We start from the raw sequence: 24,485 nt of genomic DNA, 5'->3' as shown, positions 1-24,485 counted from the left end.
TCTTGGATGACATGGGGGTGAGTAAATTATCAGCAAAAGTTTTTTTGAAAGTGAACTTCTCCTTTAATGGATGTTCCTTCAACTTTTGACATTTTGGCCCTGTGGACTTTAATAAAATAATCGCTATTAAAACTTTCTACAAAAGCACATATACAGCCAATAAAGGATCATTTTGTCAATTCTGTCTTTAAGTATATAGGTCCAAATAAAAAATATTTTCACAAATTTTGCATAGTTTGACAAAAAATACAGCTCTACATAGGTAATGTATATAACATATATTTGTATGACTACATATGAAGAGTTCAGATGCAAAAGCCTCTAAGTGCCATCTGAAATTTTCTTCTAGAATGATCATTTTTATCAAGCTTGTATATTTAAGTTCAGTAATTTCACTTAAATGACAATTCATAGGTAATTTTCATTGCCGTTTAAGTGAAATTACTGAACTTAAATATACGAGCTTGATAAAAAATTATCATTCTAGAAGAAAATTTCAGATGGCACTTAGAGGCTTTTGCATCTGAACTCTTCATATGTAGAACAGTAAATCATTTTGAGTTAAAATGTATGCATAAAAGTAATTTGAAATGTTGATGTAACATTCATATATCAAAAAAAAAGGGACATAAAACTGCCTGACGTTGACAATATGCACAGATTCCTTATGGAAAATGCAGAGCAAACAGCACCCAGACAGGCTTGCTGTTTTTACATGACCCCCAGACATTGTACCACAAGAGCATTGCAAACATGAAAAGGAATTTAAATTACACCCAATAGTCTCTTTGATAGTAACTGGAAGTCCAGTCAAATGACACTTCCCTGAGTGCGTTTTTTCTAAGCACGGTTCACCTATTCACCTGACCAATTGAGTCGCTCTGATCAAGACCACGACACGACTGGCCAATAACCGCGCAGTGCGATGAGCACCGATAAGCTCACAAATCACCGCACTGCGCAGCTATTGGCCAGCCGCGGAGAGGGCTCGATCAGAGCGACTCAATTGGTCAGGTAAATAGCTGCAAGTTGGCAGGAAGAGCAGAGCTAGAGAGCGGAGATACATGATGATGTCAACACGGCAGTGAACCTTTCGATCAGGCAAACGCAAGGCCCTTTTTAACCCGTCGATTCATTGATATTTACGGTAAAGGTCCGGTGGGATCTTACAAGTAATGTTCTGCTTGATCTCAGAGGTGGTCGTTGTGTCGGGTCTGTCCTTTAAGGCGCATTGCAGCTTTGCTCAAGGACTCTAGCGATCATCTGCAGCATCCGGAGGAGTCCAGATCCTACTGGTATGTAATTCACAACCATACCATTGATAAAACCTATTTAATATACATTTGAACCACATACGTTGGAAGATGTAACCGATTCTGTTATATTGATGTTTTAGGCCGAATGTTTATTACATGTATTAAATCACATTTATGGTCACTAAAAAGTTAACAACAACATGCCATGTTTGATTGTATAACTGATTATTTGTATAACCCGTTCAGACTTGAATTATGTTCCAAGGACACACAAATATGTTAATGCTTGTTTCTCTCTAAATACAAATTTCATTCAAATGTAAATGCAACCATAAATTATTATAAATAACAATATTTATATTTATTTCAATATATATTGCAGTAAACAGTGGATCTGAGCAACATTTAGATAATTGTACAAATGGATTTGATATAGGCTGCTTTGATAAAACGGTGAATTTTAGTGTTGTTAACTAAAATATTATTACTGTAAACACACGAATCACTGATAGATCATTAAAAACTATATGGCAAACAAAGAAATGATAATAAACACTTCAGGCTAAGCATTTACACTTATTGTACACTTAGTCCCATAGATTGACTTTTAGTGCTGTACTTTGAACCTGTAGGCTAATAGTTAAAATTATGTAATATTTATTTTCAGCCTTGTGTCACTGGCTGCCATGCTTTTAGTTTCATAGGGCTATTATTATTATTTTTCTGTTGTGTTGACAAAAAGCAACAATCACTCATAAATTGATTTATCTGCATCCAATCTAATACTCTTTTGTGATTTGGCTGGCAAAAACAAAAAAACATTAAAAAACATGAGAGTGATGTCCAGTGGAATCCACACTGGGTCTGAATTGGTTAATATGTTAAAAAGAACATCATTCTGCATATCATCTATTTTTATGCCTTTTAAAGAAACATGCACCCTAAAGTGTTAACATAATGGTTTGGCCTTCAGCTAAATTTGGAAGCATTTTTTAATATGCATTTTCTGTTCTCTGGATACCTTTACGCCACACACACATTGGTACTATTCCACCTGGCATAACATCAGTTTTAACTCTCATGCACAAAGTGAATTGATCAGATGCCAGTAGGGCACACCTATAAACCAGCAGTATGAAGTGTGCAATCTCAACCCCCCCCCCAAAACACAGATGCACCAGTGTTGCGTGCAGGAAGCCGGCGTTCACTCGAAAACCACAGTCAAATGACACAGGAAGGATGGCGGCAATCACTGGGGCTTGATTTGCCACTGATGTAACCCTAGAGTAAATCTTTAATCAAACCAACTCGGGTCTTTTGTGCCCTAGACAAGGGGTTGTTTTCATCTCAGAGGAGCTGGATTGTGACCCTTGCCAAGGACTTGTATTCTGTGCAGCACAGAGATTTACCCGGGCGAGATTAGACACCATCTGGCTAATTTGACAGGATTGAGAGTGATGAGACGCATCTCGCACTGTCAGAACAAAATAATGCTTGTTGTGTTTGAACGCATGCATATGCTAGGAGTGCATATGTTCGTATATCTGTCCATATGTTTGCTTGAATGTTTGTCCTCGCTATGGGAACAGCGTGAGATGTGCATATCCTGGTGTTCAATGAGATTTTGAGTGCAGGTAAAATCGTGTCTGTGACAGTTTGGAGTGCGTTTTCAGTCGAGTACGTTGAGTGTGTTGCGCAACCTATTTAAACAATGACCTTTCTGTTGTGTCCCGCTGCAGTCGACAGGCCGATCATAGTAAACTCTCTTGTTAATGCTCATTGAACGTGTACTACTTTGATCTCTGTTCAGTGAAACCACCTCTCATTTTCTCTCTTCCTCTCTCTTTGCACTAAGCTCTTTTCACAATGGCTATTTTAGGCCTGGCTGTGCGTCCCTCTTCAGGGGACTGTATACACTTAATTATCTGGTGCTGAATCTTGTAAGCTTCTTACCTGTTGGCAAGGGTTGGAGAGAGCAGGCGCGCTAACCGTTGCGTCCACGCAGCAGAGGAATGTTTTGGTCAGGCAGATTGCCCCCATCTTGACGTAAGGTGTTAATACTGAAGGTCTACAGCTTCTGTGTAATGAGGGGAGTATTTCACTGCTATTTTTTTGCAGCCACGTTGCATTTTTCAAATATTTTAGTCATGGTCGAGTCAAAGTGTTTCGAAGCCTCAGGATAAACCTTCACTTTTGGAGAAATTGAATGGGTTGTTGACATAACGTGTCCATGAACATTTGTTACAGCATCAGGTTTTTAGGTTAAAATTCATGTTTAAGGAAAAGCTTTATGAATGTTTAAGAATGCTGCTTTTCCTTTACGGTCCTTCTTTCTATACTTTCAAATACTTTCTATTTGTCTATTTTAGGTGAAGTAAAGCATGTTAAACCAGAGGACATTTCTGACATCCACTGCCCAAATTTAAAGAAAAAACAATGTACTGTTGAAGAGGAATGTACTAACATTTGACTAAAATTTAGATAAAAAAATGCTGAAATACATGACCAAAACCACCAAGTTGCATTCGTTGACATGTAGCCAATTCTCACATGCATAACTGGGTCATTCTATAATTTAGGTTAAATTTCAAGTCCATTGATGATAATGTTTTTTTCTAACAATTTTCTTCAGAAATATCATTTCAAGTCAAATATTATATCAAATTATATCAAAATATAAATATACCTTTAAAAGTAGAATAAATTTAATTTTCTTTCAAATAAGAAAATATTTTATTTTATTGATGTCTGCAAAAATTGTCACTATGTTACTAACCAAATACCCCCTGAAGAAAAGGTTTATCCCAAAACCATGTTACCAGCATTATGTGATGTCATTATGAGGCAAAATGGTGAAATTTTCAACTACATTACCTATCAACTATGTTACTTGCGTCAACTGTCATTGTCAACTATGTTTTGACAGATTTTTATATTTAATTTTTTATATTTTAAATGCCAGAATCTCTTGTAAATTATTTTATTTAGTTGCCTGTTCAGAATCGTGGGAGAATCATGATCTCTATTTGAAACAAAAAAAAAAAATCTGATTCTCAATTTATCCATAATCATGCAGCTCTAATAACATTTTTTCTTGTCCTTAGTGACCGTGCTGATAATTTTACACAAATATCTGCAAAAAAAATACAATTCTTAGAAGTCTTTCAAAAATTGTCACTGTACATATGGCAGAATAGACGGAAAAAAAGTTACAGTGTGGCATACAAATAGTTGTTTTATTGAGAAAGCATATTGTTTTTACACTTTTTCAAATGTGAAATGTCCCCTAAATTCTAGAATAACTCAACCTATATACATTTTTGATGTTAGTTGCCACATTCAGTGATGAACGGTGCCTGTACATGTGCAAAGCTTTAAATTAAGCAAAAAACAGTGTACAACAATAGCGGTACAGTAATGCAGTTAGCGCTGCTTCCTCTAGGCTATCTTAGGTCATGTCTTCACAGCACAAGTAGGATTTTGTTTAGCGTGTAAAGCATCTGTTCTATTTGCCTCAGATTCACTCCCCAACCACCAGCACAACACTGCTTTCTAATCAGAGCAGAGCAACGCTCCCCCTCACCGTCACACTGCCATATGCAGAGCCTGCCATTTTAAGAGCTGCACACAAACATGCATAAACAACACAGACTGTTATTAGGACTGAATGGGGCAACACCTGCGTGTGTTTGCACTATTAAGCTCTCAGTTTGGAACATGAGCCCACAGTTGTTGTAGTAACTGTGATGCTCTGTGTGTTGGGCAGGTGTGTGAGCTTTAATGGAGATTTTGAGCGGGATGTGCGCGTCTTCTTTTTATCTGCCGGCTGTTTGACCAGAGATCAAGAGGCATGGAGAATCTGAGCCACATCTCTCCTTGTCTACACTTGTGAGCTGGGTTTGAGTCAGGTGAGCCACAATGAACACTAAAATGGTTTTGTGGAGTAAATGAAAGTACTGGCGAATTTGCACATTTTAAGACGATAGTAATACAATAACACAAATGAAAAAATGGAAATTGTGTAGTGATCAAAAGATGTTAAGCAAATCAAACCATCTTATATTTCCAGGGATTCTTTGAAGAAACTCAACCTTGCTTAAAAAACACACACACTTAAACCAGATGGTTTTCTGGTCTTAGATGGTTTACGCTGGTCTACCAGCCAAGCCAGATGGTCTCCTAGCCCAATTAGCTAAAAGTAGAGATGAAACGGAATGAAAAATTCATGTCACGATTATAGTGACCAAAATGATCAGAGTTATCAAAATTATCATGGTCTTGTTAAAATGAGCTGGAAATGTTCAAAAAGCAAATTTCCAAACGTCCGAATTTTAAATGAACAAAAAAGTTGAAAAACCTCACATTCAGAATTTTATCCATTAAAACTCATCTCTGATCACCAAAAAGGCATGCTTAAACCTTTTTTTTTTCCTGTGAAACTTTTTATTAATGCCATCTTGTAACTACACCCTTGCTTCATTTAGTATACGTGGTGGAACTATGAATATGCAAATGAGCCCTGCCTCCACTCACTCATACACGGTCGTCCACAAGTCGATGTATCAGAATGGTAATGCGTTTTATGTATCGCTCTCTACAACGTCAGACACATAACGGTAATTAATATAATTAGCTTTTGGCTTGACTGTTATCAAACAGCTTATAATGTATTGCTAATGTTACACAAACCATGTCCCAGTTCGCCATCTCAGAGTCAGACAGAGTCAGCCTTCTAAAAATCAGTATCTTTAGAAACGCTTTGAACAACTTAGAACATCAGTGGAGAAAGGCATATAGTTCATCATAACATTGTAATATATATCATATACACAATTCACCCGTTATATAGCTGAATGTTCCTGATTTTTCATATCAACAGAAAAATATAACGGGATAACCTGGCTACTCTTGAGATTCCCCAGCTTCGCAGCTGAGTAATGATGATATGCTAAAGCCCGCCGGCATGTTGACGTGATTAGTTACAAGGTAGTTTGTGACGTCAGAAACTGCCTCTTTTTCACTGCAATTTTAAGGAGAAAATACTCTGCAATGGTGTATTGACTTATGAATTTGCACATGGTTTAATGGTTTGTGGAATGAACATTAGCTTATTTTCCATTAACCTGTTGAGCAGCATACAGGCTCAATGAAAATGTAACTCTCAGAAAATCCACTCTCTGCCAGTAGGTGGCACTTATGGAACTGCAGAAATAGAGCCGTTTCCCTGGTAACCTCCGTAAACAAAGCAGCGCTGTCAACACGGAGGTAGGAAGAAAATACTAGGTTATAGGTGTATTATAACTATAGGTGAATTTATAATTAATAAATTTGTACATTCATTTACCTTCAGCGCTCTTGTAAAACCTCACAGCTTTCCGCCATGTTTTCACACCAAACCAAATACTGCATCTGCGTGAGACTATTGCTTATTTTCGCTTAATGCTGGACAGTATTGTTTTACCTTGAGTTTTTCAATTCGTGGTAATTAAAAGTACAATATGTAAGAATTTTGTATCAAAACCACTTGCACAGTTATATATTTCTTTCAGTTGTGTACTTCCATTATCCTAAATGTTTAAATGTTATTAAATGTTAAAAAGTGCCCGTCTCTGTTCACTTGTCGCCTGTCAGTGACGTAATATCCGCATTATCCCTGGTTTCCGCTTGTACTGCCATAGTAACCATGGCGACAGATGTGGACTGGACAACTGCGTAGTGCGTAACATCCATAGATATCATATATAAAGGCTAGATGTCTCGTGCGCGCTGCTGGCCAGTGGAGGTCGACGTCCGCACGTGGCGGCCATCTTGCCACAGTGTGCTCGCTCACTTGTTTAATGGTACTTTTAAATAACCATAACTTGCTCAATTTTCTACCGATTTTCAAACGGTTTGGTTTGTTATAAAGGTCAGAGATGTAGTTATGACACTGCATACATACACTGCATACATATGAATAATTATAACATACATGTTCAAGCATTCGGAATTATAGCCACGTTAATAACATTTGTAAGAAACCAAACCGTTTGTAAATCCGTCAAGATTTCAGCGAGATAAGAGGATTTGTGTGCGTGCTGATCACTCACCTTAATTCACAGCTTCACTGTGACAAGATGGCCGAACGGTGATGCCGGAAGTGACTACGCCATAAGACATCTAGCGTTTATATATGATATCTATGGTAACATCTAGCAGCACGCTGTTGTTGTTTCGTTCAAACATTATGGACCATGGCAAGCAGACTTTGGGACAAAAGGAGAAATAAAACGAGGATCATTATCGGTATGGCGTTTTCAAGATGCCGAGAGCTCCACGTCCGCGCCAAACTTGTACTTGACAGAGACGCCGCTCTTGCATGTACTTTATTAGACAGGTGAGCAAATGTACATAAAACTAATCAATGTTATATAGCTCAACATGATGAAATGTTAGAATATGATCAGTGTGTTATTCTAATGTTGATCTAGCTTACTGCTAGTCTCATACAGCCAACAAACTAACACATAGAATAACATTATAACTTTCAACACACTCAAATGCTGTTTAGTATGATAGTGTAACGTTAGACCAAGTGAAACAGCACTGCGTTACCTCACAATTTTAATTCGGCAAATAAACTGACCTGTGTGAGTATTAATTCTGCACTTGCAGGTAGTTTGGTAGAATGAAATGTCCTTATTCCTTTCTGATATCTGCCTCTTATTAGCAATCGCGCCCTGCTTCATACCACAGTCATGTTAAAAACATCAATGTATTCACTCATCCATAAACATTTTTAGATCCATCAGCATGACAGCAAGTCCCATCATTCCTCTTATGCATCATCAACCTATGCCTTTGTTATTGTAAGAGGTTAGCGACCCCTAGCGCCAAAACCCCCCCAAAAAAACAACATATTGTAGCTTTAAATAAGGTTTAAATGATAATTAATACTGACTGTCGGGTATTACTATCATCAAGTCAGGGTAACGGTTTCATCCCTACTAAAAAGTGACCAAACCCCACAAAAACCAGGCGACTGACCAGCGTGACCAAGAAGGGAGAACAACTAAGACCAGCAAACCAGATTAAAAAAAATCATTTGTACACTACACTAGCTTCCAAAAGTTTGAAGTTGGTTTGCATGCTCACCAAGGCAGCATTTATGTGATCAAAAATACAGTAATAACAGTACTATTGTCAAATAGTACAATTTAAAATTTGTCTATTTTGATATAATGTATAATGTAATTTATTCCTGTGATGGCAAAGCTGAAGCAGCCATTACTCCAGTCTTCAGTGTCACATGATCCTTCAGAAATAATTCTAATAAACATTTCTTCTTATTATCAAAGCTGAGAACAGTTGTGCTGCTTTATATTTTTGTGGAAATCGTGATAATTTTTTTCAGGATATTTTGGTAAATAATTCAAAATAACAGCATTTATTTGAAATGGGAACTTTTATCCTTGCTTAATAAAAGTATTAATTTCTTTTAAAAAATAATCTTATTGACTCCAAACTTTTAAAAGGTAGTGTAGATATACTTTATATTTGTCTAAAAAAAACAAATTTATGGTATTTAAACATAAATTTGACCTCAACCTGTGACAGAAATTGCCGTTTAAACCAACCATGAAACTGTTTTGCATTACTTAATGGAATAATGCAAAATATATTCATGGTCGATGAGAAAAAAAAATTGCCTGGCAAATTCTCTGGTTTCAGTGACATTGACAGGTGTGGCAAATTTAATTTTGGGCCACGATTTTGCTGCAAGTGTGGTACTAATATTCATTTTCTTTACATGTTTCATATTTCCCTAATTTTCTCTGTCAGGAGGACCATGCTCAGCTCACAGCGTGTGGTGGAGGAATGGCTCTCTGAGTTCAAGGTGAGAAGTTTGACATCCTTGCAGGCTTTAATATGGTGTTTTTTATATAGCTCAGTCAAATTAAGTCCTCCTTTCCCAAGTGATCCGAGCGCAATGTCCCATTAACCACATTTGGAATCTCAGAACATAATGGAGGAATATTTCAGCCTCCAAGTTAATTAAACTCCAGGCCGATTCAGGTTGAGGCTGCTCAGTCATGCCAAGCAACGTTTCTCCTCTTTAGACCTTACCTGAAGAGCAAATCCGCAGCTATTCTGGCAGCCTGCGTCTGAAGAAAGCTCTGGTACCTGCTCTCTATGCTGTTATTCAGGAGCAGCCCTGCAGTGAGGTACGATGCTGAAGTGTTTGAAATGATTTATGTTTTATTTAAAAATGTTATGGTTATTTACTTGTGTTGGGTGATGATTCCTTCTGAAAGCACATGTTGATACAAACTTTCAATGGTAACTTGAAATGGCATGTTGGTTGAGAACTATTTTTATTTGGGACTTACCTGGAATAAGTTGAAGTACTACAATTTCTGAAACTAATACTAAATAGAAATATTGAAAAGATGATAAAAAATCTCAAAAGCATATCACAAAATTAAAATAAAAACTGAAAATGTATAAATGCTAATTAAAAATATTAATACATACTTTAATAGTATATACATAACTCTAAAATGATACTGATATTATTATTGGTGAATGTTATTCCATGCCTTTGTGATCTTAGTTATGTCAAGGCATTTCATTTTTATTTATTTAATAAAAAATGTATTTAATATTTCTGAAAACATTTAAGAGAAAATTGTGTGAATTAAAATAACTGCAAAGTATAAGGAAATAAATTTGATTCTGATTGAATCAGTTTTAATTTCGTATTTTCTTTAATATCTTGATCTGTTATGTTCAGTTTTTCCTTGTGTAAATTAATTAATGTCGCAAAGGAGTGTTCCTCTCAGTGCCTATGTCCATCCCATACTGTCTCTTTCACTTTAAATCACTTTTTTTTTTCTCTCTAGCTGCTGGCTCCGGTGTGTCATCAGTTGTTTGAGTTGTACCGGAGCTCAGAGGAGGGTTTGCGTCGGTTTACCCTGCAGTTCCTGCCTGAACTCATCTGGGTGTACTTGCGTCATTCAGCCAGCAAAGAGCGCTACCGCAATGGTTGCGTGGAAGCCCTGCTACTGGGGATCTATAACCTGGTGAGAGATTGGTCAATGTGCTAGCATTACCTATCATTTCCTGAAATTCAATATCTAAAGATGACATATGGTATGTGTACATCTTCTGTTACAGGAAATTGTGGACAGTAAAGGAAATTCCAAGCTGCTGTCATTCACCATACCAACTCTCTCTAAGCCTTCAATATACCATGAGGTATGAAGTAAAATACAAACTATGGTCTGGGTCAAATTGACCCTAATTGGTTTCAATACATTTCACCAAAAATCATATTATGAAATTTTTAACATATACTTCTCACACATTACCAAAAAAGGAGAAAATATGTATATTATATAACAGTATTACAACAATTTGTAAATTTTTTTAAAACTGTCTGCTCTATGTACTTTTCTTAAGCTCAAACAGTAGAGCATGGCGCTAACAATGGCAAAATCATGGGTTCGATTTCTATCGAACTGAACATGCATGAACTGGTGAAAGTGTGTGCCACGATGCAGCGAAATTTCTTTGCGTAAAAGTAGAGATGCACTGGTCAGCCGGGCATAAATCGGAACCGGAAATGGGTCAATTGGACCCGCAACATAATATAAGAGCTAGTTTAATAGTAAAATAATAATAATACCTTAGCTGTTTTAAGATGGTCCCCCACCTTTGCCAAGCTGGTATCTATCTGGATTAGCTGGGAAGCCAGCTTGTTCATCTGAAAAGTGCACAAACCTCCTCTAAAACTACTCTGTTTAGACTGGTTTAAGATGTTTTTCAGCAGGATACACTCCATCTGATACTTGTTTACATGCTCTGCCAATGAAAATAAGTTCCACAAGTCATATTATATAGAATGTTTCCATTGAACTTAAGGCTGTAAAAAACTTTTTTTATATGTAGGGCTTAAACGAATTAATAATTAAAAATTAACTTTTATGATTAATGCAGCCATCCAGCCTGGGGTCCATGGCGTTAACCGAGGGAGCCCTGAACCAGCACGACCTCATCCGGGTGGTGTACAGCGGCCTGCTATCTCAGAGAGAGACGTTCACCTCACAGAACAGGTGCTTTTTTCTTGTCAGATTGGGGTTTTGTACTCATTCCTTCTTGTGGAGGAAGTAGGTTTGATCTGTGGAATATTTCTGGGCTTTTGATTAATTGCGCTATCGCCCGCTGGACCGTTTTATTGCCATGACTCAGCTTTTACTTTTTCCTGCTGGCTGTAATGGTATCTAAGCATTTTATTTCATTAAACCGCTGCTGGAGCATTGACAGCGAGATCGGTGCAGATGTAGTGTGATTTGTTATTACCCATTCCTCTGGCTAGAAACACTGCGACAGTCGCTGACTCATAATGTACCGCTGTCTGATTTGTCGATGTAAAATTATGCAGATGTCAGAGGGGGTAATATGTGTGTGTGTGTGTGTCTCTTGCAGGTTTGAGGTGCTGTCTTTTCTAATGCTCTGCTACAACTCAGCCGTGGTCTTTATGCCTGCGTCCTCCCATCAATCGGCTTGCAGAATGAGCACACGGTAAGGGGGGGGGGCATGAGTTCCTTTTTCTGCTAACGATCTGGGAACGTCTCGGCCTGTCTGTCTCTCTGTCTCTGTCTCTCTCTATCTCTCTCTCTCTCTCTCTGCAATGTCTTGCTGGAACAGGCAGAAATGGAATGATTAAATGGATTAAAGGGAATATTTGATTTTGAGAGAGAGAGCAAAGGATTTCTGTGGCGGGTCATAGCATTAGCATAAAGACCTCCAAATAAACATGTCATTAGAATTCTTTATGAATCTCTCTCTTTACGCAGGCTTTGTGTGAGCGGTTACCCGCGGCAGCAGCAAAAGCCGTGGAAGGAGCCGTATTACCGTATGCGATTGGAGCCGGAGTTTATGGTGCAGATGCTGACTGCTGTTTACCATGCCATGTAAGTTGCATCTCCATTATAGCACAAGTTGTCAGTTTCTTTTTTGTTCCATGCCGCTATTCTTCTCTAATAAGAGGGTTATTTGATATAGATATTGCATAATTTCTGCTGAATGCTGAAGATGCACTGTTTTACTGTGGTTTTGATCAAATAAAGGCTGCCTTGTTGAGCGTAAGAGACTTCTTTCAAAAACATTTAAAAGTCTTCTTGATCCCAAACTTTTAAATTGTTGTGTATTTCTGAGCAGTGCTCAGATCTATTTTCTTTTTGCATTAGTAAGAGAAGGAAATGTATTATATATTTAATTCCTGTTAATTATCAATTAACGATTTGAGTGGTGTGTTAATGATCTCATCTGCATAATGATACTCTCTCATTTCAACTCCAGTTATAATGGGCAGTGGGATCTGGGGAGGGAAGCTTTGGATGACATCCTCTACCGAGCACAGCTAGACCTCCATGCCCAGCCATTACTGGTAAGTCATATTCTGCTGTCATTCACCAACCTTATTATGTGAAATGCTTTTGTTACAGTACACTTACAGAAATATAAAGTGGGGTCTGAAAGTCTGAGACGCTAATATTTTTTTTTGTCAGTTTTTGTCAATTTGTCAGCAAATTTCAAATCAAATTCAAACCAATTTCAAATCTTGTGAACAGATGTTTTTGCTTCCATTGATCCACAAAATGCTCTTTGTATCATTTTAAATTTATTGCAAGAACATCATTATCATCAGAGCTGTGTTTGAAATCGCCTCCTATACCCTCATTCACTATTCCCTACATTACTCCACTAATACAGTCCACTTAAAGGAGTGAATGAAAGCTAATTCGAAAGGGCTACCGCTTTTGCGAAGTTTGTTCTTGCTGTTTAATTCTAGTAGTAATGAAAATATCTTGAACTCTGTCATGGAAACTAGCATGTTTAAACCTTAATTAAACTATTTAATATTTTATACCTTTATGATATTACGCTGTACCCACATTGGATTAGCCATTTGGAAAATGGATGGATGGATGATAAAGCTGCGCCATCTTCTGGTTAAACGCGGGAATTAATTCAGCATGACAATTCCCTAGCCGTTGAGTGTACATCAGGTGTACACTTGTTTTTGCAATGCATTATGAGACTGAATGAGTGCACTTGATAATGTCCACTATGGTTTCGGACACCACTACAAATGACTGTCCCTTTAAATAGTGCCCTATGTTAAGAGTATAGGGGGCGATTCCAGACACAGCCTAAGTTTTACCCAAACTTGTGGAGTTTATACAGCTCAAAGTGCTGCTGCCATTGAAGCAAAATGAGCAAAAACAACAAATTAGTAATTAAATTATTAAAGTTCATGACAAATTTTTAATTTAACTTCAAATTGTTACCCTGAAAATATACTGTACTGTACTAGTGAAGTTGCAGTTGTGGTTTTTGCCACAAGAATATCTTTCAAGAGCAACATTTAAATTGTAATTCTTAATGGAAATGTAATATCTCACTGCATTATGTTGAACCCTGATCCTCAGGTGGCAAATGCAATTAGTCGCTCACTTCCGACCCGTCCTCCGGAGGGCTCGCGGAACCTTCTGGAGGTGGAAGTAACGCCTACCGGGAGATGCATCTCGCAGGCAGCTGTCACTGCCGCCTCCATTCGTCGCCTCCGCTGGAAACGAGAGGGTACGCGAAATATACACACACGCACACACACCCTTTTATACCAATCTTTTTATTTTGGTTGCTTTCTGCTTATTTATTTCCTTCATGATCATTAAAATCATAATGAGAACATTAACATGACATCCTCATCAGTCCCTTCATTGCATCCTTTCAAGCTTCAGGAATGGAAAAATGGCCATTTTTGTGTGTGAAATTTTCCCTCTGTCAGCATCATGTTTAGTTCGCTCACTGTCTTCATCTCAGATTGTTTTGATTTCACAACCTCGGCTGAATTCTACGCCTCCATCATCCCCAGCCGATACACCCCCCCGGAGAGACCAGACAATCCTGTGGCATGCGGGCGGATAAAGTGCACCATTCACCTAACCTTGCAAGGGGGTAGGCAGGGCTCAGGAACATCTCACCATTACACGGTGTCACGGTGTTAGACAGTCCTTACACAAGCCCTGCCCTTGTTCATCATAGAAAGTGTTCATTATCATTAATATTTTCAATAATTATTATCACTATTAAAGTGACCCCATTGCATGCAAACTTCCTCCTGTCTGTTACTAATGTCTCCACATACCTTGAGATCATTTGTGTTTAATCCTCTCATTTGTGATCAGTTTAATTTTAGGAGCCCTTTACAGTGCTTGCAAGGCAAGATGATCTTCTCTACAAATTTCTGAAATTCATTTAGCTTGAGTTACTTAATGAACCGATTCATTCAAACATTGTTTTGTGGACAGTTTTGTAGTGCACTACACTGTCATCTTAAATTTCTTAAAAGGAAATTCCCCTGAGATTTATATTGATAAAATGTTCTGCTTTCAAAATAGTAATAATATTTGCATACTGAATTGTGAGTGGCCGCCTTTTGGTGCATTCAAATCATGTTGGAATGATCGTACAGTGTTTCAAAATTGAGTGCACGTGAGTACCACCATCATGTCATAATCACCAGTTACATTTTTTAAATAAGTTGAAAGTTTATTATTGTTATTGATCATAATAATTTGTAGGCACAAAAGTGATATCCAGAGGGGATATTTGTTTTTAATGAGCTTGCAAGTTCAATAAATCATCAAACTATGAGAAATAATAATTTAATAATAAATAATTTAAATATGAGGGAAGAACAAAACACTGAACTTGGTTAAGGTATTGATCAGACAAAAGTATTTCGCAAAACTGCAGCTACAGGTTTTATTTTCTAAAGTTTAAATTTTTATAAACAAATAGCATACATTGACAACATAATCCCTTATTAAGGTTTGTTATGCAATACGCTTACAAACACATATTTAATAATATTTGAATAAAGGGTGAACATGTCGGTTTTCCTAGGCCGGACATTACTTTTGCCCACTACTGTAATTGTGAATGGTGGTGGTAATATTTTGTGTAAAATGAATGAAAAATAGTGATAAAAATAGCTAGAAATTACTACTTGATGACCAATTGCACATCTATTGTGCATCCTTTGCTCTTTGTTATGTTGCATTAGTTCTAGAAAGCTTGTTGTCTTTGTCAGAAAGTGAAAAAGAGAGGGAGAATTATGATATTGGTCCAGCACCTCCACTGTATTCCAATCAAACTCATTTATATTTGCCATTTCTGAACTTAGAAATAGGAAATTCCGAGGTGGGCTTGAATGCAGCATTCCTTACAGCTACAGTACTGTTAAGAAGTATTTTATGAAATGCAGTAATATTATAAAATATTTTTACAATTAAAATAATTTTAATATATTTAAAATTTAATTATTCCTGCATTGGCGAAGCTGATTATTCAGCATAATTACTTAAGTCTTCAGATTATCCTTCAGAAATCATTCTAATATCCTGATTTGCTGCTCAGGAAACATTTCTTATTATTATCAGTTGAAAACAGTTCTGCTTTTTTTTGTTGGAACTAGATTTTTTTCTGGATTCTTTGATGAATAGAAAAAAAACCAGCATTTATTTGTAATAGGAATCATTTGTAACATTATAAAAATATTTACTGTTACTTTTGATCAATTTAATACATCCTTACTGAATAAGACTTAATTTCTTTAAAAAAAAAAACGTACTGAACTTAGTTTTGAACGGTAGTGAAATTACGCTCTGAGTTGTGATTCTTGAATCATCTCGTCAGTTCAACAACAAAATTTTGCCCCTGTGCTTGAGTTTCCCACATTCACATGTGTATGAATATAAGTGAATGGAGCGAATGAAGACTGGTGTATTTGCAGCTTGACACTTCAAAGACGGTGCCATGTTGTTTTCTACCGGCTGTGAGTCTGTGTAGGAGAATTAACACAAGATGCGTGCTGAGTGTCAGATGCAGCATTTCACGGAGACCGATCCAAAAGCCAGAGCTTACGCCTAAGCTCACCTACCCCTATTCTTTTGCTGCCTTGCAAGCGCTAGTATTTCCTCCAAGATATTCAAAATCCAACATTCTGTTTTCTCTGCCTCATTTTCCCCTCGCTGTGTTTTAGATGCCGACGGTGTGAGCTGCGGAGAGGACTCTTTTGACCCAGATGAAGGGTTTTCCTCTGGGGCTTCCAGCAGCAGCCAGCCCAGCAGCGTGAAACGTGACTGGGTCATAACTGGCGTTCGACCTTCCCGAGATCCGGGAGCCAGGCTGAGGGAGAGCGTGTCGGCCGACACCAGAGCCGCGCTCCGAAGCCTCCAACAACGGCACCAGTCCCCTCCCCCTGCCGTCAGCCTCCGAACCGCAGAGAGCAGCCGCAGCCCGAGTCCCAGCGCTCCTCGACGCTTTCTGGACCCGCATTACATCTCTCCCTTTGCTGGTGCACCAGCCAAAACCAGCAACACATCTTCAAGCAAGTCTCTTGACTGTACCGGCCTCAACGGCTCATCGGGACCCACAGATAGCCTGTCGCTGGGAAGCCTCAGCGCAGACAGGGCTCACTATCTGTCAGCCATCAGTTTGCAAGAGGAACGTCTTGGGCAAGCGGCGCGGAGCCAGGATCTCCTTTCCCCCGGGAGTCCGTTCTCCTCTGGAAGCCCACTGTCCAAACAGTCTCGATCACCCAGTTTTAATATGCAGATTATTTCCCAGGTCTAGAATGATTTTGCTGGACTATATGTGTGCATGAGTGAGAGAGAGAGAAAGCGAGAGAGAGAGAAGCAGAAATGTTAACGTGCATGCGTACAAGCATGTTGTCTTATGGTGTGCGTGTGAACGTGTTCGAATGAGGGTGCGCTCATACACTTTTATTTGATCACTACATTATGCACTTGGGTTCGGTGTGGAGGAAATATTTGTTTTGCACAAAGGACATATTCAAGTGTACATGATCCGAGACTGTTTTAAACGTGCCATACAAACAAACAATAACAACATGGTGTTAGTAGGAACAAACATTACCGTATCAGAGCAATGAACTTCAAAAACCGACAATCACGGTCAGTGCATCGAGAAAGGCCTGATAGTGCATGATCCAAAGAGTCTTATCCAGCCCAGCTGTACTGTAGGTCGTCCTGAAGAAATCCTCTTCCATGTCACCGTTTTCGGTTTGTGCTGATTGAGCTTACTGTTGCCTGTGCTGTCCACCCTTCATAGAAAATACATTGTGTGGACTGCCTCAATGAAATGCTAAAAAAACAGTATATGTTGTACTTTGGAACAGGTTTATATTTTAAATTGTGTATATTTGTGTAAATGATTATTGTACTATAGAAAGAGTATATGCTAACAGAATCTATATTGCTTGTACAGACATAGAAAGCTATCTGCTGAATGGTGAATAAATGTGCTGTTCATGGGAGTGCAGTCTTGTTTTTTCATATAACAGATATTTTATATGGGGATCAATGCAATAGACATACTTATTAATAGTTATTAGGTTATCATATGGTAGACATTTTGTATTATTAATTATATTATTAATATGAGATATATAGAGTGTATATATACACAACACACTTCCATTCAACAGTTTGGGGTCTGTAAGATAAAAATAATAAAAAATATTAAGCTCACTGAGGCTGAATTAGTTGAGACAAAAATCTTGAATATTATAAATAATTTGAAATATTACAATTTGAAATGTTCTCTATTTTACATGTTTTAAAATGTAATTTTTCATATGTGTGTGTGTGTGTGTGTGTGTGTGAGAGAGAGAGAGAGAATCATCCTAATTGGTGCAGTAGAGGGAGACAGAGGACTGAAAACAGCACACACACGTTCTGTTGTAATCATTGAATGTTAGAATACATTTGCTGTGTCTGATTAAAGGGAAAACTTTATATAAGTTTACATTCTTAATATGTCTACTATATGCACTATATATAAAAACTTAAATTTATCAGATGAAGTACAGTGGATCTTAACCAGGGGGCCACAAAGGGGACCTCAAGATGACTTTTAATTCATTTCCTCAACAACTTAATTTCATTCAAGAACCAGGATTCCCACAGTCTTGGAAAAACTGAATGTATAAGGAAATTTTAAAAAGTAGTATAGTACTAGTAGGCAATTTATAGCAATAAAATATTTTAGAGCTTGACAGAAAAATATACTAGAAAAAAAATAAAAAAATAAATGATATATATATTTTTTTCTAGTAGCCTATGTTTTTCTGTCAAGCTCTAAAATATTTGATTGGGTATAAATTGCTATTTGTCAGTAAAAAAATAAGTACAACAAACTAATAAATATAATCCTGAATGCCTAGAAAAGTGATGTAAATTCATTTATATATATATAAAAAAAGAAAAAAAAACGAAAAAAGAAAAAAAGAAACTTCTAGAATTATAGAATTTGATTGAATAATTTACATGTATTTATTTAATTATTTAAATATGTTGCCACTCCTAGTTTTAGTTTCTTTGATGGAAAAAAACTATCATAAATATCTTGGGGGCCTTTGAATCTTGTCTTTGACAGTGGGGGATTTTGGAGTCAAAAAGGTTGAGAACTGTTGGTGTAATCTAGAAACTGGGCTGGAAAGTGTCCTTTTTAATATACAGGGAATTTGAATTTGAATTTTTTAAAAGGTGGGGTTGGTTACAGAATAGCATTTTTTCTTCCCTCTTCAGCAGATCCTGCCAATTGCATTTCAAGAATGCAGTGAAAGTTGCTAAAAGCTAGACAGGCCACTCTTCACTGACACCTACTGGAATTTCATTGGGTGCTTCTCATGGAAGGCTGTGTCCTAGTAAGGCTGCATATCTCGTCTGCCATGTCATCAAGCAACGCCGAAGGACGTCTCAATTTGAAGGATCCTTGGAAGTCAGCCTTCATTTTGCATCCGTTATTTAGCTAATTTTGAAGGATACATCAAGTTCATCCTTCGTGTCCTTCAATCACCCACAATCCTTTACGGAAAACAAATCACCACTGAGCTTGTTTGAGTTCATTATAAAGCGTAAGAAATAAGAAAAAATAATGTTTTCGGAGATGAAGGCATAAATGTTATCTTTTGGTGTAAATGAATCACTTAAAGGGATAGTTCACCCAAAATTGAAGCCCCACTGACTTCCATTTGAAAAAAAAAAAATATATATATATATACTGCAGAAGTCAATGGGGCCCATCAACTGTTTAGTTACCGACTGTCTTCAAAACATCTTCTTTTGCGTTCAGCAGAATAAAGAAATTACTTTGGAAAAACAAATGATGACAGAATTTGAAATGATCTTGGAATTTTTTTAATTTTGGTTGATTTTTTTTTTTAAACCAAATGTATTTTAACAGTTAGAAATTCAAATCAAGTCGGAATCCTCTTACAATTTTGTAATTAAAAATATATATATAGTTTAAATATTTATCCAATATAATATTGGATCCAATCTATTTCCAATTTTCTGTAAAACTGAGTAAAAAAATAAAATAAAATAACCTAAACAAATACATTTTTAATCCTAATATTCTAATATACTTATTATAATACATAGTATAAATATTATCTAGAAGTATAGAATATAGAAATTAAAATTATTGGGTAAAATGGTTTTGGTTAAAACATTAGCTGGCCTACTGGTCAGTAAATTTAGGGTTAGGTTAGTAAATATTTTTCAAATTATATTTTAATAATTTGTTTTGTCTCTAGTACAGTAAAACATAATCATTTCACATCGGAAACAACATTTATGTTATAAATCAAATAAAAAGTTCTGGTTAGAGTAACAAGTAAGAAAATATGCCTGTGTGAAGCCCGGATGTTGAGTGTGACCACATGCGGAAGCTTACATCAGCGTGAATGTTCTGGTTCTTTCCTACGGAAGATTCTTTACTTGAACATCACGTGTTGCTCAATCCAACGCATTTCATTGGCTGATTCTGAGGCGGGAGTTTCAGATTGCTGGACATTCGGGAATCGAGATACTCCTTCTATGTATTTCAAACGAGCTCTAGTTTTTTACTAACTTGGACAACCTATACACATTTTAAAAAATTGGCTATTTTGTCGCATCAGAGTGTATTTTATACTCTTACGCAAACCTAGGGCTGTGAAACGGGGTGTTAGTGAGATGTAAAGAACTGGCAATTGGATTACCGTCGTTAGCCGCCTTATAAGAAAACAACTAGCTAAGTTACTGTCAACGCGTCTCGTGCCTGTTCGCTCGCGAACTTCAAGGTAATCCGAGCTCGCGCTTGTCTCTTTCAACGGTCAAACTTGGGAATATCATGAGCCCTTAGTTTTGCATTAAACCCGGAAACTTTGTAGAAATAGTTTTTATATCTTCACCTAGATATGGATAACTACCGCCATCCACGATTTGAAAGTTCGAATCAAGGGAGGGGGAATAAAATACATCGAAAGAAAGGATTTGGAGTCGTAGTGTCATCCCAGGGCAATTCAAGTGGGGATGACGGAGAGAAGAAGCCTAAATTCGTAAGTTACACCTTTTAAAACTACCACTATCATTAAACGTGTTTCTGTGCTCATATCTGGTTATTATTCTAGTAAATCATCATATGTCCCCACCCTGTTCATACACTGCTGCTGAATGGAATGTTCTTGTGGGACTTAACGTTAGTGGGACAAAACAGCCTACAAAACATTTTGTGTCAAGGAATTACTTTAAATGAATCTGTTTGCGTTCAGAGGCATTAATCTGTATTTTGGTGCAATGTCACAATGTGTATGTTGCCTGTCACTATACATTGGCCAACACTATCAGGTAAAAAAAAAAAAAAGAGTCAAATAATTATCATGAATATTGACAAATTTAACATTGAATGAATGAGCTCAATATGATTTTCTGCAAAGAAAAAAACATGTATCACGCATGTATTAAATGAGGAAACATATCTAGGCCTTATCATCCCAAACAACATCCTCAAATCCGGTGAAATATGGAGAGAGGACATCAGAATTAAGTTTTAATAGTACTTCGTTTATAAATGTACAAAATGTAGAGAGACAGCTTTTTAAAAAAAAAAAAAATGAATATCATCTTTCCGTCAAGGCCTGATGGTAATGTTTTACATTAAATAGATTCAAGTATGTAGGTAACTGAACATAATAAAAACAGAATATCCACACACACACACACACACACACACACACACACACAAACACACAGGCTTGATGTGCACTATATCAAGTCAAGTTAGTCTGTATCTGTTCTGTCATTGCACTTTGTTTCTTCAGCAATCAAATATGTCTGATTTTATGCAAATTGAATGATACTTCTTCAAATTGACTGCATGATGACTGTTTTTAGATGGATTTCAGCAACAGCTAAGTTAATTTTTGTTGTTGTTGTATTTTAACAGACAGCAGAGAGACAAATGAATAAAAACACACCCACACACATTGAACCTCTTGTTCAATGCCATTAACTTAGTTGTTGACTGCCAGTGCTAAATCAAAGGATAAAATTAGCTCAGGGATAAGACAGAATAATCCAGTCTTGGTTTAGTGCGGCTGGTGTAGAAACAGTTTTTTTTTCTGAAAGCCCAGCCAACATGATGAGTGAGACATCGTGCCTGTAAATATCGTATATTTAAATATATTTACAGCGTTCTATAAATATCACCATGTTGTTTAGGTGTTATTCTATAGTCTTTGTTTAGGTCAGGGGTTTTCAAACTTTTTAATGCCAAGAACAAGAACCCCCAAATACCTTCGTAAAATATCAAGGCTACTATAGATATTTAAAAACAAATTTGTGAAAAAAAATCACCTTCTGCTCATCTAGGCTACTTTTTTGTAAAAAAAATGTAATCAAAAACACAGTAATCGGTAATATTGTGAAATATTTTTACTATTCATAATGACTTTTCTATTTTAATGTATCATTTATTCCTGTGATGTCAAAGCTGAATTTTAAGCATAATACAGTGTCACATGATCCTTCAGAAATCATTCTAATATGCTAATTTGGTGCTCTTATTGTGATCAATATTGAAAATGGTTGTACTGCTTAGTATTTTTAATGAGCAGAAATATCAAAAGAACAGCATTTATTTGAAATTACTTTACATTTCTTTACTCTCAATTTTGATCACTTGAATATGTCCATGTTAAAATACAATTATAAATGTCTTTAGAAAAATCTTACCTCAAACTTTGGTATACTTTTAGTACAAAGACAACATATTTTCTAAATGAAAAGTTGTCAGTATTAAATTGTTGTATTCTTTGTTGGAATATGTTGTAGATTGTCAGTTGTTATGGTTAAATGCAGTAATTCTTGTTTGCACATTCTTGCAGTCACATTTTTTTTTGTCTGTTCAACGGAGAAGAGGTCTTCTCTGTTGAAGAATGTATAAAACACGGGGTCTTTTTTTAAGTTGCTTTCCACATAAACTGCTCATCTGTTTGATAATAGGGGCTTTGTTTTATTCTAAACGCATGTGTGGTTGGCTATTTGTCTAAAGGGCTTTTCACACTTGAAATAGTTAACCCTGAGTCATTCTAAACCCTGGGTAAACTGAAAACTGGGTTATCTTGCTTCACTTTTCACACTGCTCATAATTTACCTGTGGTTAACAATTAATCCTGAGTATTCATAAGATGAAGTTTCACATTGTACATTCCTAAACCCTGGGTTAATATTCTTATTTGCATATTTGCGGGGTAAGTGCCATTGATTGTATTGGATGAACGCAGTACGTGACCTTTTTACATAAAAGCTCTAGTATTGCACATCCTCGTGTTGCCGACTGTACTGTCGAGTTTATACTGAATGGATACTTCAGATTATAAAGGTAAGAATGATACGGTCTCTTCTTCACTCAAATTGTTGTGTTTTCTGTCAGCATTTGACATTTTTCCCCTCAAACACTGAATTTACTGTTTATATACAATGTACAGTGTTTCCGTGACTGTACAAAGCACGCAAATATGTACGCGTTTGGTTGTCTGTTGCTAAGCGTCTAGTTTTAACATTCTAACACTGCATCGTTTCTCACTGTACAAGTTTGGCACCGCAATGCAGGGTTAACACTTCTAAAGCGGTGATAACCCTCCGAAGCAGGGTTTCATAACCCGGGGTAAAAAGCGGTGCTAACCCCACTTCTAAATTACAAGTGTGAAATGCTCCTTTCCCAGGGGTTAAAGTGATGTTAAGAACGACGATAACCCGGGGTTAAGCGCAGTGTGAAAAGCCCTTAACAGTCCTGAGATGTTTCCATCAACACACTCTTGCTGAGTCAGAGAGTGCAAAGCGTAAGTGCGCTTTCATCAGAAGGACGTCTATTGTCAGACTCTGGAATGCTATGACTGTTCGAGGCCATTCTGTAGTTTTTCCTCCATTGTGTTGGTTTTTTTTTTTTTACAGCTGAACTTGTAATGAACAGTTCAGACTGTAGGTGGTCCACAGGCTGACTTTTAACTCCAGCAGTGCATTGTCTTGAAACTCAGTTGGTCTTTGACTGGTCACAGGCTGTGCTTGTTCTGCTCTTGTCATCTCCCCATGTCTCCTATGTTCCTGGAAGAGACTGTGTTGTCCTTCTCCTGTGGTTTCTGACCCTTTTAATGTAATTAGTGGGATTTAGTCTGCTGAAAGTTTTAGTGACCATTGACTGCATGCATGTGAAGAATGGAAGTTTGACTACAACAGTCAGAATATACTTCACAAACCTTTATTATCATGCATAGCTTGGACTTCAAGTGAAACTTTTTTTTTTTTTTTTTACTTTTTTGTAAGAAGTTCATAATTACTTTGCTGTGAGAGCATCTTTTTGAGTACTGCTCAAAAACTTCTCAAATAGTGTGGAGTGGACACTTTTAATTCAAAATTAGGGGTTTTGCCAAAGTTTATTTAAAATCATGAGTTGGGTTTATTGTCATTTTTACCCTGTGTAGCACTGAATGAAACAACATGTGTTTATCCACTATCCAGAGACCATTTTATGCCTGGTTTTGTAATGGAAAGGGATAATGTATTGTTTATCAATAGTATTATCGTTTATCAATCAGTACTAGCTTGAATGAAATTTAAGACTTAATTACAGTCTTTTTACTTGTTTAAAAGAAATCCGTCCACAGGGTGCATTTTAATTTCTATTTCATTCTCTTCAAAATCACCATTCCTTTATCTTCTCAACAGTTATTTGGCAGTTATTATGTGTTTGGAAAAGAGCTGTCCTTATTTTTTACATTTTATATTTTTCTTTTGGAAAAAATACTGTGTAAAGTCAAGTATCTGT

At 36.8% G+C, this 24,485-nt stretch overlaps 2 protein-coding genes across 7 annotated transcripts in view; both read left to right on the top strand.

Moving 5' to 3' along the window:
- Positions 1–1,031: 1,031 nt before the first annotated feature.
- On the top strand, positions 1,032–17,646 carry LOC311074705 (hyccin 2). Of its 4 annotated transcripts, XM_084101544.1 has the most exons (13): positions 1,032–1,295; positions 5,023–5,164; positions 9,078–9,132; positions 9,356–9,460; positions 10,139–10,318; positions 10,413–10,493; positions 11,235–11,350; positions 11,724–11,819; positions 12,095–12,211; positions 12,600–12,687; positions 13,733–13,883; positions 14,127–14,261; positions 16,351–17,646. In XM_084101544.1, exons 3-13 carry the CDS (start codon positions 9,085–9,087, stop codon positions 16,941–16,943), a joined length of 1,710 nt encoding a protein of 569 aa, XP_083957670.1. In that variant the 5' UTR covers positions 1,032–1,295; positions 5,023–5,164; positions 9,078–9,084; the 3' UTR covers positions 16,944–17,646. The 4 variants fall into 4 exon arrangements, with proteins under 4 accessions (XP_083957670.1, XP_083957672.1, XP_083957673.1 ...); XM_084101546.1 differs by lacking the exon at positions 14,127–14,261 and having other exon boundaries at positions 1,035–1,295; XM_084101545.1 differs by lacking the exon at positions 5,023–5,164 and having other exon boundaries at positions 1,045–1,295.
- A 2,540-nt stretch (positions 17,647–20,186) lies between these two features.
- Positions 20,187–24,485, top strand: part of diaph3 (diaphanous-related formin 3) — a 339,063-nt gene continuing 334,764 nt past the window's right edge. The window contains exon 1 of one of the 3 annotated variants that reach the window (XM_084101805.1): positions 20,187–20,718. In XM_084101805.1, the coding sequence (XP_083957931.1) occupies positions 20,578–20,718 (141 nt within the window). In that variant the 5' untranslated portion in view covers positions 20,187–20,577. The remainder of the gene's footprint in view (positions 20,719–24,485) is intronic. The other 2 variants (XM_084101803.1, XM_084101804.1) reach the window with 2 other exon arrangements.

The sequence above is a fragment of the Abramis brama genome, assembly GCF_963993115.1.
Source record: "Abramis brama genome assembly, chromosome: 23".
Lineage (NCBI taxonomy): Eukaryota > Metazoa > Chordata > Actinopteri > Cypriniformes > Leuciscidae > Abramis > Abramis brama.
This window is presented reverse-complemented; position numbering and strand designations above follow the sequence as displayed.